General features: G+C 40.9%; 1 protein-coding gene across 1 annotated transcript; it reads left to right on the top strand.

The window, feature by feature from the left end:
• The first annotated feature begins 1,978 nt into the window (after positions 1-1,978).
• Positions 1,979-12,237, top strand: ZDHHC22 (zDHHC palmitoyltransferase 22). The gene is made up of 2 exons (XM_074235653.1): positions 1,979-2,543; positions 11,972-12,237. The coding sequence occupies exons 1-2, from the start codon at positions 1,979-1,981 to the stop codon at positions 12,235-12,237; spliced, it is 831 nt and encodes a 276-aa protein (XP_074091754.1).
• The last annotated feature ends 2,891 nt before the right edge of the window (positions 12,238-15,128 follow it).

A 15,128-nucleotide genomic window follows, 5' to 3' on the forward strand; every position in this document is an offset into this window, starting at 1 on the left:
CAGCGGGCTCGGCTCCGAGGTGCTGAAGGGACAGCTCCGCGGGCGGGGCGGGGCGGGTGCCCCCCGGGGTGCCAGGCTCTGGCTCAGGGTCAGGAAGGGCTTCTTTCGCTGCCCCTCACTGTCTGGCCCAGCCCCTGCCGCCTCGCCCCCCACCGGGTTCGTCTGCTCGTCTGCAGGCGGCTCCAGAGCCCCGCTGGCGACTGGCGCGGGGAAGGCAGTTGTCCTCCCCTGAGTTCGAGCCAGGGGGCTCCTCCAGGGTGGGCAGCTTTGCCTGTGCCCCGGAGGGGGCTCCCCCTCCACTCCACAGGCCGCCTCAACCTCCTCCCCTGTGCTATTTGAGGAGACGGCGGCTTCCTTTCTCCTCTGCTCATGCCCGAACCCCCTTAGATTCCTCCCAATCCCGGACTCAGAGCGTCTGAGAGCTCTTAGGCTGCTGCGGTGGAGCTTGAGAGCGAGGTGTGAGCCCAGCTAAAGCTCTGAAAGACACCCAGTCCAGGTAACAGGCAGCCGCCACAATCAACAACAGTCACCCCAAATGCTCCTGTGGAGCAAGGGGACTCCAAGGTGATTGCAACCATCGTCCCTTCCCAGGGAAGGGGGCTAACACCTGGCTCTCGGACCCAGAACTTTTCCTTGGTGTGCTAGGAAGACCCGGCCCCTTTTAGCCCCAAGAAAAGTTTTCCCAGACACCTAGGGTATCTCTTTTTTCTGAAGTTCGGCTGGAGTAGTCGAAGGGAGGGAGAGAACACTCGAGCATCTCACTGCTGCCTAATTGTCCTGAAGAGAATCAGCCAGCAGCGCGCAGCACCGAGTCCGCTGGCAGCGAAAGGGTTAGCTGCTTGGTGTTGATTGTTTGAATTCTTGAAGTGGGGTGAGGGGGAAGCGGGCGGGAGCTAAAGGGGCATTTTAATTTCCTCGCCTGACACAGAAATGCATTTTTGCAAAGAAAGAGCCACATATAGCAGCTTCGAGTGATGGATCTGACTGAGACCTGTCGCTAGAGATATGCTGGAGAAGGCTTCCTTCTCTTTCGGTACGTGTGCTTGTGTGTTTATTTATGTAAATTGATTTTAATTGATTTTTTCCCCCAAGTGGCTGCGGATGGATGTACACACACACACACACACACACACACACACAGTCCAAAGAGCTCTATGACAGCCCGGGAAGTCCCCAGCACACTGCCTATAGGGGAGCTTTGAAGCAGGACTTTCAGGCGGGGAATTGGTACGTTTTCTTCTCTTCTCCCTACTCCCTTCCCCCCCTGCCCTCCCTGCCCTCCCTGCTTGCCACTGCCGGCTCCTCCAGAGGTTACTGTTCCTGGGGTAGTGGTGGAGGTTAGCTTCAGATCCATGACTTAAACAGATGAAAACGGGAGACCTGGTTTGGATTTCTGTTGAGGAGGATTATTAACAAGTAAGCCCTATCTCTCTGGCTCTTTAAACCCACCCCTCATTCGCTTCTCTCTCTCCGCCCCGCCCCCAACCCCCCACGTGTAGATATCCAGCTGCCTGTGTATGACACCGGCATAAGTATATGTGGGAAAGGGGGGGGGCACTGGCATCCAGGAAGGTAGAGAGGCAGCTGGCCACTGGAGAGACCAGGGACTAGGTTCCCAGACTGCTTCTGTCTCCCAGCCAGCTAAGGATCTGAGGAAGATTTCGAAGATCAAGGAGTCCAGATCACTTACTGAGACTGGAGGGCAGAGGCAAAGACTGGTGTGGTGTGGAAGGCAAGATCCTGGGTAGTATGTTTGGGGGCTATAATGGTCAGATTGGGAATGGGGAAAGGAGAAGAAAGATGTAAAGCAAAAGTGGAGGTGGTGGGGAGGGTGGTGATGGTGGTGGTGAGGGACAGGGGGAGGGAGGGTGGAAGGTCTCTCTATCTCCTTCGGGAGAAGCCAGTTTTTCTGTCTCCCTTTAAAGCAGTGACATCTCTCTCTCTCCTCTCCCTCTACTCTGCAGGAATGTAATCTAGGATGCTCATTCTCAGGTTGCTCAATGTGGTAGCCCCAGTCTACTTCTTGTGCATCTCCCTGGTGACCTTCATCCTGCAACTCTTCCTCTTCCTTCCCAACATGTTCAAAGACCCCACAATCACCCCTCTCTTCTCTCCGGCTCTGCTACATGGGGCTCTCTTCCTCTTCCTTTCTGCCAATGCTCTGGGCAACTACATTTTGGTGATTCAGAATTCACCTGAAGATCTGGGTACCCGAAAGAATTCAGGGGCTAAAGGAGTGGGCAGCCCTTCTGAATGGCCAGAGGCAGGCAGGAAGGCCTCATCCTCTTCACAAAGTACCCACTTTTGCAGGCTCTGTGCTAGGGTGACTCTCAGGCACGACCATCACTGTTTCTTCACAGGAAACTGCATCGGAAGCAGAAACATGCGAAACTTCATCATGTTTTGCCTCTATACCTCCTTGGCTTGTCTCTATTCCATGGTGGCTGGAGTGGCTTACATCTCTGCAGTACTCTCCATCTCCTTTGCCCACCCTTTGGCCTTCCTCACACTCCTTCCTCACTCCATTAGCCAGTTTTTCTCAGGTAAGTTGGCCTGATAATAGTGGCCAATCTCAAGGTCACAGCTGCCTCCACCAAGATGATTATCAATATCATCATCATAGAATCTTAGAACTGTAAGGAAATTGAGGGACCATCAATTAAAGCCCTCATCAAGTAAAATGAGACCCAGAGAATTGAGGTGACATGTCCAATTGACACAGAACTGAGACTAGAATGCAACTTTAATGACTTTTTCCTATCTCTTTCTGACTCTTTTTCACTGGCTATGTGATCTTGGACAAATCATTTAGATTCTCTGAATCTTTGTGCCTCAGTTTCCTCACATGCAAATTTTGAGTAATATTACTTGCATTGCCTGTCCCATAAGGCTATTGTGAAGATAGTATTTTGTGAGCCCAATTAACATTTAAATAAGTTATTATTAGGTGGCCCAGAATGCTGGACATGAAATCAGGAAGACCCAAGTGGCCTCAAACTAGATCTTTGTTGTTGTTTACTTCAGTTTCCTTGTCAGTAAAATGAGGATAACCTCCCAGGGTCATGTGATATCAATAACACACTTTGCAAACTGCTGTATGAATGCTGTCACTATCATGAATATCTACTTTCTAGGAGTCTATTTTCCCAGAGCTTTGTAACCCATTTGAATCAACTGGGTTCCTTCACACTGTTCATTAAGTTCCTCTTTACTGTTTGGAGGTGACTCTGGGAAGACTATGCCTCTGGCTCTTGATTTCTGGTAGCCCCTGCAACCTAGGAAGATTCTTAAATCCACACCTTATGATGAACTATAGTATGTCCACTGTCCAAAGAACAATATACTTAAGTTAGAAGAGTCTCATGACTAGGTTGGCTACAAGGAGATATATTTTTGGACACAGTACCTCATAAAGACTATTTTTATGGGAAGAGAAGGATTATGATTTATGCTGAGAGAGTAGGTGACCACACTGATAAAATCTCAGATCTTTATAGTATTGGTAATATGTCAGGAGTTGTTGATTTGCCCAATTGTGAATTCTCTTCATTGGGGCAGATTGCAGAGTTTGACCTATCTGTGACTTAGCTTTTTAGCTCTGATAAAATAATAAACTGATAAAATGTCTGAAGTTGGATTTGCACCTGATCTTCTTGACTTCATGTCCAATGCTCTATCTACTATACCATACTACCCACTTCATATTCCTTCACACAGACCTATAAAATAGCAGGTTCATGAACCTGCCTCTCCCTAGAGTCCAGGTAAACATTGGTGAAAAAGAGATTGTTTACCAAGGTTAAATAACAGATGCACAGATATACAACTGTATATGAACTCAGATACTTGGGGCTGCATTAAATGCAGTCTTGTTTTTGAGAAACCTTATTTTTCAGAGGAAGAAACTAAGAGTGAGAGAGGTTAAGCAATTGATTAAGGTCACCTATTCATTAAGTACCAGAACTGGAATTTGAACCCAGATTCTCTGACCTTTACATCTAGCTGCCTTTCCACAACCCTTTTGTGGGAACAACCTCAGGTTCAAATTCTTATTTCCCAAACCTTCCCCACTTTTGCTCCCCTGCAACTATCTGGTGCTCTGCTAGACTGAGCTTGATTGGATGGTTTGTAGCATTTTGAAGAACAGATTCATGGTGTCCCAAAAGTCCTAGTGCGGTTTTAAACTTGAGTAGTTTAGAACTCAGCTAATATTTTTGGGATGCTATGTCTAATACTGCCCCAGGGATGACTGTCACTAAGTGGGAGATGATTTATAGTGGCAAATCTTGTAACTTTTGCTTAGTCTTGAAATTCTTTTTACTATTGCTGACTTCTGAGCTAAACTAAATGTGGGTCCTCTACCCATCTTAAGAGTGGGGATGGAAGAAAATCTTTGACTAAAATTAAAAAACAGTGAAAACTTTCCTGGAAAGTGAGAATTTCCCTTACTGACTGGGTGAACTTCAACAAATCTCTCTCTTTGGACACCACTTTCCTCATCTATGGGAGGACTAAAATAGATTAGTCTGGAATTCACAGGCAGATTTCAGGGAGTTTGTGAATTTGGGTGAAAAAAGTGACATCTTTATTTTCCATACAATTCTTGGTTTTCTTTGTAATCCTTCTTTATTTGGTGCATTTATGCAATCTTGTATTTTATTTTATATATTTAAAAATACTCTTCTGAGAAGGGGATCATAGAGTTCACCAGACTGCCCAAGGAGTCTATGTCACAAGAAGTGTTAAGAACCCCTAGGTTAGAAGACCCACCTCTAAGGTCCTTTCTAACACAAAGTTTTCAAAACTGTGACCTATTTATGCCAAGAAAGAGCTAAAAGCTTCAGGAAAATAGACATCTGTTCTAAAGAACTCTGGAAAATATCTATCCATTCCTAAATCCTTACCCCAATCTAGGTTAGGTGATAGAGATACGGGTAGATACATTTTAGATATGAAAGTAGATATAGGAAGAAAGGAAGTTCTTATTACCTATGAAAGAATTTAGCTCTAATGAATTGTAGATCTTAGTAGTCTCCTGTAGCATTCATACTGATGACCTCCTATGAGGTCAGAAGTATAGGGCAGCAGAGCAGAGCCAGCCCTCTGTCTGTAGGCTTGTAAATTAAAATCTATTCACACATACTTCTTTAGTTGATTCTGCAAGGGAGTTGGTAACAAATTCTGTACCATTGCCCTCATCCTATCCTTCCTTTTCCTTTCTATAAGAATACGTCAAAGGAAGACAGAGAATAGTAAATTTGGGGCCCACTTGCTTCTTGTAATGACAATTATGTCTGGAGGAACTAGACTGAGAGGTAAGAGGTATGTGAGCACAAAAGGAAAATTTTAAAAGGTATCATTATGGTCATAGTATGGTTGATACAACTTCCTGAAGTATAGATCTTTCCAGGCAATGAAATTACCAGAACAAAACTTCACTGGAACAAATTTGGTTGAATTGATAGCTGGGAGTGGAGGAGTGGTAATACAGAATATTATGGAGATGTAGAGTGTGATCCATCTCCTAGCAAGTATAATCTTGTCCTTGTGAGGTTATCTTTGTCTTGGTTAACACCAAGAGAAAGGCACCACAGGGACAGAACCTTCAGTGTATTGGCTGGGGATGGTTGTACCCCATTTTGTTAGGTGACAGTTGTGAGGAGATAGCATATCAACCCCAGAAGAAAGCATGTCCCTGAAAATGTTAGAATCGTGGAACAAAGATCCATTTGCTCCTTGTTATTAACTATATAGAGAATCACTAATCCAGTTTAGTTGACATTTAGCTGAATCCTGAAGAAATTTTTAGTGTTGGGGGATTGCACCAAGAGATAATTGATGGGGGGCAGCTAAGTGGCACAGTGGATAGAGCACTGGCCCTGGAGTCTGGAGTACCTGAGTTCAAATCCAGCCTAAGGCACTTAATAATTACCTAGCTGTGTGGCCTTGGGTAAGCCACTTAACCCCTTGCAAAAAAAATAAGAGAGATAATTGATGAAAAAAGTATTAAGTAACAAAACCCTGAGGGTCTTCCTTTCCCAGATTGATTTTTTTTTACTAAGTAAAAGAAGACATTCTATACTTCAGTTTTTAAATTAAAAAAAATTATTTAAAGCAATGAGGCTAAGTGACTTACAACTAGGTAATTATTAAGTGTCTGAAGCTGGATTTGAACTCAGTTCCTTCCTGATTCCAGGGCCAGTGCTCTATCCACTGTGCCACCTAGCTGCCCCCAGCATACCTCATTTCTTTAATCACTGAGTGGTTTGCCTCTGTCAAACTGAGAATTGAAAAGATCTTAGCTAAAAAAGGCCAAGATCTTTCACTGCATGCAGGACCATATCCAATCATCCTGATCTATATCTTGTCACTGGACCTAGATTACCAGAAGAGAAAGGGAAGCTGGTGACTTTTCACAGCTTTCTCTCATTTAAATCCAATTTACTTGCAAGTCATGGCATCATCTTCCTGATGTCATGGTCTTCTTTAAGAATGGAGGACAAAGAACAAGAAGAATAACAATAATACCTCACTTTGTAGCACTCTCAGATCTATGAAACACTTTCCTCATTGCTGTGCTATGAAGTAATTTTTAAAAATATCACCTCCTGGGGTGGATAGGTGGCACAGGAGGACCTGAGTTCAAACCCAGCTTCAGACACTTAATAATTACTTAGCTGTGTGGCCTTGGGCAAGCCACTTAACCCTATCGCCTTGCAAAAAAACCTAAAAAAAAATCACCTCCCTCTTCCAGATGAGGAAAGTGAGCTAAGGGATTTTAAATGATTTTCCCACACTCATGAAGCTAATAAAGTGTCAGAATTATGACTGAGGAAAAGTCTTTTAACTCTAAGACTGGTGCCTCTTAGCCAGTATGCTAGGTTGCTTCTGGATCTCAAAGTTTCTGAAGAGGAGAAAGAGGTTCTAGAGAAGTAAGTTTATGATATTGATCTGACACAGCATGACTGCTAACAAAATAGGTAGATCAAAGGTGAGATGGGAATAGAAGTGAATTCATTGGAGGATATAAAGGGGGTAGATGAACGGTATAGAGTATAGATAGTCATGGATCTGCTATTAAACTTTCCAAAGTAGTTTAATAATTTAAAATAGATTATTACAAAGAAAGAATCCTGAAATAAATCTCTATTAATGATAAGAACAAGTCTGGGAACCACTCCAAAAGTTTGAAGTCTATTCAAAATTTACTCTGATTGGGAGGAGGGGAGCAGTTAAAAAGAAGCCCCTTATTTCAAAAATTATAGTGGAATTCTATGCATAGTTGTGGACACCTAGAAAGTAGCCTGTTGACAACACAGAGTTCCTTCACTTACAGATGAATTAAAAATGAATCTATGGTCCACTCAATTTCCTGACTCCACTCCAGTCATGGAGAATGGACAAAGATTTTTTGTCTTTTTGCCTCCTTCTTATCCTAAGAACATCTATATGATACTTTATAGTTAATTAAGCCCTTTGTTCACAATATTGTTGGGGGGGGGTGGATAATTTTATTGTTGTTCAGTTTGTTTCAATCAGATCTTACTCTTTATAGCCCCGTTGGTGGTTTTTTGGGCAAAGATACTGGGGTAGTTAGCCATTTTTTCTCCATTTCATTTTACAAATGAGGAAACTGAGACAAACAGGGCTTGCAAGGATCACAAAGCTAGTAAGATCAGATTTGAGCCTGGTGTTCCTGACTCCAGGTACTCTATCATTAGCTCTATCATTATTATCATTTATTATCATCTTTATTTTATTTACAAAATTTTAAACTCTGTTTTATAAATAAACTGTTGTTCAATAGGTTAGAGGATTAAGTAACCAAAAAGTTTAATACTCCAGGTTATACAGATACAATGCTAAGGAGCAACTTCTGATGCCAATATTACCATACTAACACATCCTTTCTTCCCTCTCTTGCTATCACTCTGTCCAGAACCTCATAAAATTGTCATACTTCCTTCCACACCCATAACCCCTACCCAACCCATTGAGGAGCATCCACTTAGATTATCCATAATCATTTCCTTCCTGTTCTTTAGTCATTCCTTTTTTTCTCTAGTGTCTTCAGTTCAAAGATTTGAAACCACACCCATTCCCATCCATCTGTCCCCCAACCTCCAAGAAAATCCCGAAAATCTAGAACTGGCTGAAGCTGTTTAACATAAAGAACACTACCTCTGACCTCCTGATCTGGTATTTCAGATGCACATAATCTACAGCTGATAAAATTACAAGTGGCCTCTGTCCTAGGAGAGGAGAGGATTCTTCTATATCAAAAGTGGCACCTGTTTATTTTGCCTTGTTAAAAAGCTAGAGAAGTAGCATCATTGGATGGTTATGTCACCTTGTTAGATATAAAAGACAAATTTTCAATCAACATTTACACATTTTGGCACAGTAGAGAGAGCATTAGATAAGGAATCACAGGACCTGAATTTTAATCCTGCCACACTCATCCTACATGCTCTTGGGCCATTTACTGATCTCTATTGGTTTACACATCTACAAAATAAAGAGGTGAAATTGGATGAACTTTAATAACTCCAAATCTGTGATCCTAAGGAGCTTAAGGTCCTTCCAATAATTTGCTTCGTGGCTGAGAGTAAGTTTTCTTTATCTCTCTCAACCTCAGGTTTCTCATCTTTAGAATGGGGATGAAATTACCTGACCTTTTTCTGGCATACTATGATAAATAAGATTGAATGATTAGAGCTCTTCAGAAGAATGATAACAGAGAACTTTCTACCAATTAAAGGGATACAACAATGAATCAGGCTATTTGGGAAGTAATGAGTTTCCTGTCATTGAAAAGGTATAAACCAGGTCTGGATGAAAATGCTCTGCCAGGGATTATTAGTGAAGAATTCTGCTTTGGCTGAGAAATTGTATTCAAACGTCTAATTCTAATGTTTGGTTATTCTATGAAATATCCAGTGTTGTAGATCTAGACAGTTCAAACACCTAGAAAGAAAGCAGGCCCGACTTGCAGACTTTGCATCCTAGGGGGTAGAGACAACAATACCCCTAGGATATAGACAATAACATCATCTCTGTTCCATGCTTGGATTATCACTAGGTTGCATCCCTAGATAAAATCCTATGGTAAATAGACAGTCTTGTCAAGGCTTGTCCTTGTATCTCTCACTGGATAACAAGAAAAGACAAAGTCAGACTATGTATGGGGATCTACTCTAATTGCTGAGACATTTCTCCTCCCCTATCTTTACTGACCCATAAAGGTAACTTTTTCCAGACCACCTTTGACTGAAGTGATGCTGTGGGGGATCTTTAAGGCACTTGTTTCTTTCTTGGCCTGTGGACAACCAATGATAACCAGAATTGACAGGAGAAAAAAATAGGTCAGAGGGATGGCTTAAAAAAAAACCCACCAAAATTATCCTGGCCCTTTCTCCTTTCCTCTTTCCATATTGGCAGAAGGTAATTCTTTGAAATGCCAGCTGGCCTGAAGTCTCAGCCTCCTGGGCATCTCTATTTATTTATTTATCTCTGACTTTGCAAAAAAGGATAGTCACTAAGGCCTTTGGGAATTTGTTTGAGATAAAAATGCTAATGAGGAAGTCCTAACCACTCCTGCTTCTTCCTTGCCCTACCAGTTAACATCCCCTTTACAGGCCTCACCTAGATTTAAAAAGGCAAGATCCAGGCAAGACCTAAAGTAGTGATTGAACTGATGTTTTCGGGGCTAGGGAATATGTCAACCAGGCTTGGAGAAGGAAAGGAGACATATGGGATTTGGAATTTAAAACCAAGAATAGATTATAAGGGTCCTGATGCATGTCACTTTAAAATTATTTCAGGAAATACTATTATTTTACTGAGAGAAAGAAAATAAAGAATAACCCCTGGGTTCTAACTTATGACCATCACATTGATTATTTGAGTGAACTTCGAGCAACTCAGTTCAAAAAATATTAAATATCTACAGTGGACAGTACTGATTTAAAGCACTGGTAGAGATGTAAAATTCAGATAACATATATTCCCAATTCTCAAGAAGTAGGAAATGTACAGTCCAGTAACAGGGTATATCACATTCAAAATAACCACAATGAAAGATAATAAATGAAAGCTATGAACACAATTCTATAGCAAATCTAAAGGGAAAATGGTTGTTGCCAGTGGAGGGATAAGAAAATATTAGAAATATAGATTTTTGGGGGCAGATAGGTGGCACAGTGGATAGAGCTTTGGCCTTGGAGTCAGGAGGACCTGAGTTCAAATGTGACCTTAAACACTTAAGAATTGCCTAGTTGTGTGACCTTGGGCAAGTCACTTAAACCCATTGCCTTGCCAAAAAAATACCCAAAATATAGGTTTTTCTATTGAGGATATGTTTAATAGGAATATAGGAACTTTTGAAGTCTAGTCCAACTGTATCATAGTGACTTACTCAGAGAGTCACACAAACAATGAATGGTAGAGCCTAGATTAGACTAAAGGTTTTCTGACTTCAGGTTAGTACTACATTCATTGCACCATTTTGCCTTTATGAAGGAGATGACATTTGAATTGGACCTTAAAGGATATAAAGGAAATAGGCATACCTAAATAGTCTATCAGAATTCAGAAAAGCAGGGTAGAGTAGGGACAATTATGTTTGGGCTTTTGGAATTTATCTTAAGTCACCAAACTTCATACATGCTTTTCATAGCTGTAAAATAAATGTGTGACCACGATTAGGGAGAATTGAAAATAGAGCCAAAAACTGACTAGACATTTTCCTCTCAACATGAGTTGTTTGAAAATTACTTTGATGTCCCTGTTGAGCTCAAAGAACAGCTAAGCCAATAAAACATGCCCACATGAGTCAATTTCAGTCCAGGTTGACTTGGTATAAACTTCTTTAGTTTGAGTTAAATGTGAATTAGTAATATGTCATCCAGACCCTAAAAGTTCATATCTTCAGGAAACTTTCCACTTCATGAGCTAATTGGGATGCAGCAAAATGTATTGAAATTAGAGCTTAAGAACTTTCTGGTTGTAGGAGACTGAGAAACTCTAAGTAATGTTTAGACTAATCCTTCATGGAAAAACTAAAGAATAGGATAGAAAATGAGTTGTCTGAATTGGCTTAAATATGGTCTTACTAATAGACAGGAAGATTTGAGGAGCTTTGGGAGTCATTCAGCTTGAGCAGTCTAAGATGAATGCTCTGTTTACCCTACTGTCATTTCTTTAATGATTTTTAATCACTCCTGATTCTTAAAATCAATTCTGTGACTTATTCTTCACAATGTTGTCACAGGTTAGAAATGAAAGGGCCCTTGAAGATGCTCCTAACCAAACCCTCTTATTCAACAAAACAAGGAAACTGAGAACCAAAGAGATTGAGTGATTTGTTTAAGGTCTTTCAGCTAGAAAATAGTAGAGGTAAATTTTGAAACCAGATCTTCTAGGTCTGAAACTTTCTCCTCCTACCAGATCATAGTCTAGATTCATTGTTCTGTCCCAGTTAACTCATATGCCTTATAAATCGACAAACATCTAGTGATAGACTTCCTGTTTTATCCTTTAATGCCATAATCTTGTTCTTCTGACCTGATATAAAAATTCCTTCTTTTTGCTCCCAGCTGAGAGATAGAAAGGATGGAAGTAATGATATAACTCCATAGAAATATCAAGTGTTCTTTTTCATGTTCCCTGAATGAAAAGCATAATGGATCTCTTACCTTTATAAATCACCGTTTCTATTCTTTCTCCCATTCATTCTCCTGGCCCTCCCTGTGACCCTGAAAACAGCAGCACAGAAAAAAAAAAGTTAGGGCAGTTAGTTCATTTATTTTTTCCCTTACTGCAGCTCTGACTGCAATTGCTTCAAAATGTAGCATCGGTCTCATTAATCTTCTGGCAGAAATGCATGAATGGGTAATGTTTCTGTACGTGGTCTGGGTATATAAAATGTTCTCTTCTTTTTTCCCTGCTCCTCACTGCTCTCTCCTACCAGGAGCTGTCCTCGGTTCTGAAATGTTCGTCATCCTCATGCTATATCTCTGGTTTGGGATTGGATTGGCCTGTGCTGGCTTCTGCTGCCATCAACTTCTGTTGGTGCTCAGGGGACAGACCCGATACCAAGTGCGAAAGGGGATGGTGGTTCGTGCCCGTCCCTGGAGGAAGAATCTGCAAGAGGTTTTCGGAAAGAGATGGCTTCTGGGACTTCTGATTCCCATGCTCAATGTGGGGAGTGAATACCCTAGACATAAGGGTAAATAACAGTCCTGCCATGCCAGGATTACTCTCTCATACATCCTTTCTTTTCTTTATCTCTATTACTGCCTGAACACAGGTAGATTTTCTCATTTCTACTCACCATCCACTAAAATCCTCAGCAGTAGGGAAAGGTCAGGTCAACTCTCAGCATCCCAACCTACAATCAAGTAAATAGGTAGTATTAAATAGTGGACCAACTGTCACTCAGTAGAGAGGAAATCAAAAACCCCAGAATTCTGATATTCATATTACTAGGGAAACAAACTGAAAAGATGACCATGAATTCTCTTAGAACTGACTCTCACTGACTACCACTGCTCTCAGAACAACTTCTTAGGACTCTCTTCTCTCCCCACCCCCAAATTCCCAAACCTTTTGCCTCTACTCATAAAAATTAGATATGATGTCATTAGTTAGGAATTCATCCCTCTGTGTATTCTTCCTTCAATGCCCTGATGGAGTAAAGTTGTGGAATGATGGATTGCTGAAACTGGTGAAATGTTTAGAATGACCTTGGAGATGATGGAAAATGTTTAAAAATAAAATAAATGAGAGTCAGCCAAACAGTTGCTAGCCACTATCCTGCCAACTGCAAGTAAGAACTAAGAGAGTTATAGAATAATAATAATTTACATGAATATATTGATTTAAAGTTTGTAAAGCACTGTCCATCTATTTATCTCACTTGAACCTCACAGCAACACTATGAGGTAGGTACTACAGGCATTATCCTAATATCACAGATAGGGAAACTGAGGCTCTGCAAACTTACATGACTAAGTTACATGGTAAAGGTGGTGGAACTGAGTTTTCTTGGCTTCAAGTCCAACCCTTCTATACTACTCTGCATTGCCTCACAATGTTATTCCTGGGAAGGATCAACTCTTTCATTTTGTTGAAAATGGATCTCAGAGATTTCCCATACCATGCCCTCCATGCCCTTTCTCCAAAAAGACCTGAAAACAAAAAAGTAAGAAATCTGATTCAGTTACTCCTTTTCATAATGATATAGCAAGGTGAAACAGATGGTCTCATATTTTTATTTTCCAATCAGCCAGCTGTCCTACCCACCCCACCCTACCCTGTCTCTGCTGATCACCATAGCTCAGAACTTCATGATATTTGATTTTAAAGCTAATTGCTCCTCATCCACCTGGCTCCTTTCCAGCTCTTCTTACTTGGTTGGCGGTCAGGAAGCCAAGGACAGTAGTCAGAAAGACAAAAGGAAGATGTGAATATAAGTTAGCAAGGTACGTGTGTGGGGGGGTATTAGTGACTGTGTATTGGGTCAGCAGCATGGACTCTTGTGTTTTAGGTTCAAGAATGAAAGGATTCATTTAAAAACAAAAAGAGGTTTGATGAATGAAAGTTTATTTTTAGAGAGGAAGCTTTTTCAAATAATGTGCCAATAAAATTCCAGAGCTAGAAGAGTTCTTAGAGGTTGTTTTGTCCAACCACATCATATTATAGAGGAGGAAACAAGTCCAAAAAATTGAGAGAACTTGCTCTAAGTAATCCAAGGAAATGACAGAGCCAGAAATCCAAACTAGATTTTCTGACTACAAATCCAGTGCTTATTATTATACATCTCATTTCAGCTTGCTCTAACAAAGACCTTTTGAATTCTTAGACTTTTTCAGCAAAGGAATGGGCTGCCTTGTGCTTTAGTAGCCTCTCCATCTTTGGAAGTACTCAAGAGATGTTTGATAAATAAGTTAGGTCATTTGATCCTTTAGCTCCATCACAACCTGTACAGGAGGATCAATTAATTGTAGGTTGAATTGTAGGAAGAATTTTTTTAACAAGCCAGACTGAGAAGAATCAATGAGTGGAGGTCATTGTTTCTGTCAATCAAATATTCCTCAAACCTAAGAATCTCTGATCTCAATTATGCAGAATAAAGAATAAAAGGCCTGACCTGCTCCTGATTCTACAGAGCCCTCATCAACTCCTTCCAAGCTATGAAACTGGTGAAATGGTTTCTTGGTATCTGAAAGTGTCCTGGGAGTGTCAGTATAATCTAAGATAGAATAACCTAAGAAGGTTAAAAAAGGAAGTAGGGTAGGTGAAAGCTAGGAGATATGTCAGATTCTCATTAATATGGGGTATGGAGGAACCAAGTGACACTCACACACGGTACTGTATTTTCAATAATGAGTGACAATAAAGTGTTTGTTTTTTTTTTTAATTTATTTTAAGTTACCATCTGGACTCTTTGGTTGTCAGATGATTTGCTATGCTGTGTTTAACCCTCACACGGTTGTGCTATAACTGTTTGATGATTTATGAGCACATCAAGAAATCCTATGCCGTTTCCTCTTCTTCCTCTCCTCTTCCTCTCCTCCTCTTTCTTATTTGCCATCCCCTCATCTTCTGCTTTCTTCAACATCTCCATTTCCCCATTCACTTTCTTTTCTTTTTCTTACTCCTATTTCTCCATCTTTCCACCATCTTATTCTTCATTTTTCTTTTGTTCTGGAACTTTTGAGTTCTCCACTCTTCCTATGTCTCCCCCCACCCCATCACTAGTATATACTCACAATACTCTCATATGCTATCCACTTCAATTTTCTAGACCTTTCTTCTTGAAGTTCCATCCTAGTCTTGTGGTTTCTCCATTCCTAAATTAAAGGACTAAAAGAATTTTAGGTGGGAAATTTTTTAGCATTAGCAACTCAACATATTTTCACTACATCCTATAAAAAGAAAACCATTCCTTTACATAGAGTAGTCCTATTCATCCCATCACTATTTCAACCAGTTTCCCTTCTCTTGGGATTGCAACTCTCTTTATCTCTTCTTTTTGCACTGAGTCCACACACATTCTCTGACTCCTGCCTATACTACCTTGCTATTCCCCCACAGAGAATGGGCTCTAGGGATGCTATGATACA

The sequence above is a fragment of the Macrotis lagotis genome, chromosome 4, assembly GCF_037893015.1.
Source record: "Macrotis lagotis isolate mMagLag1 chromosome 4, bilby.v1.9.chrom.fasta, whole genome shotgun sequence".
Taxonomy (NCBI): Eukaryota; Metazoa; Chordata; class Mammalia; order Peramelemorphia; family Peramelidae; genus Macrotis; species Macrotis lagotis.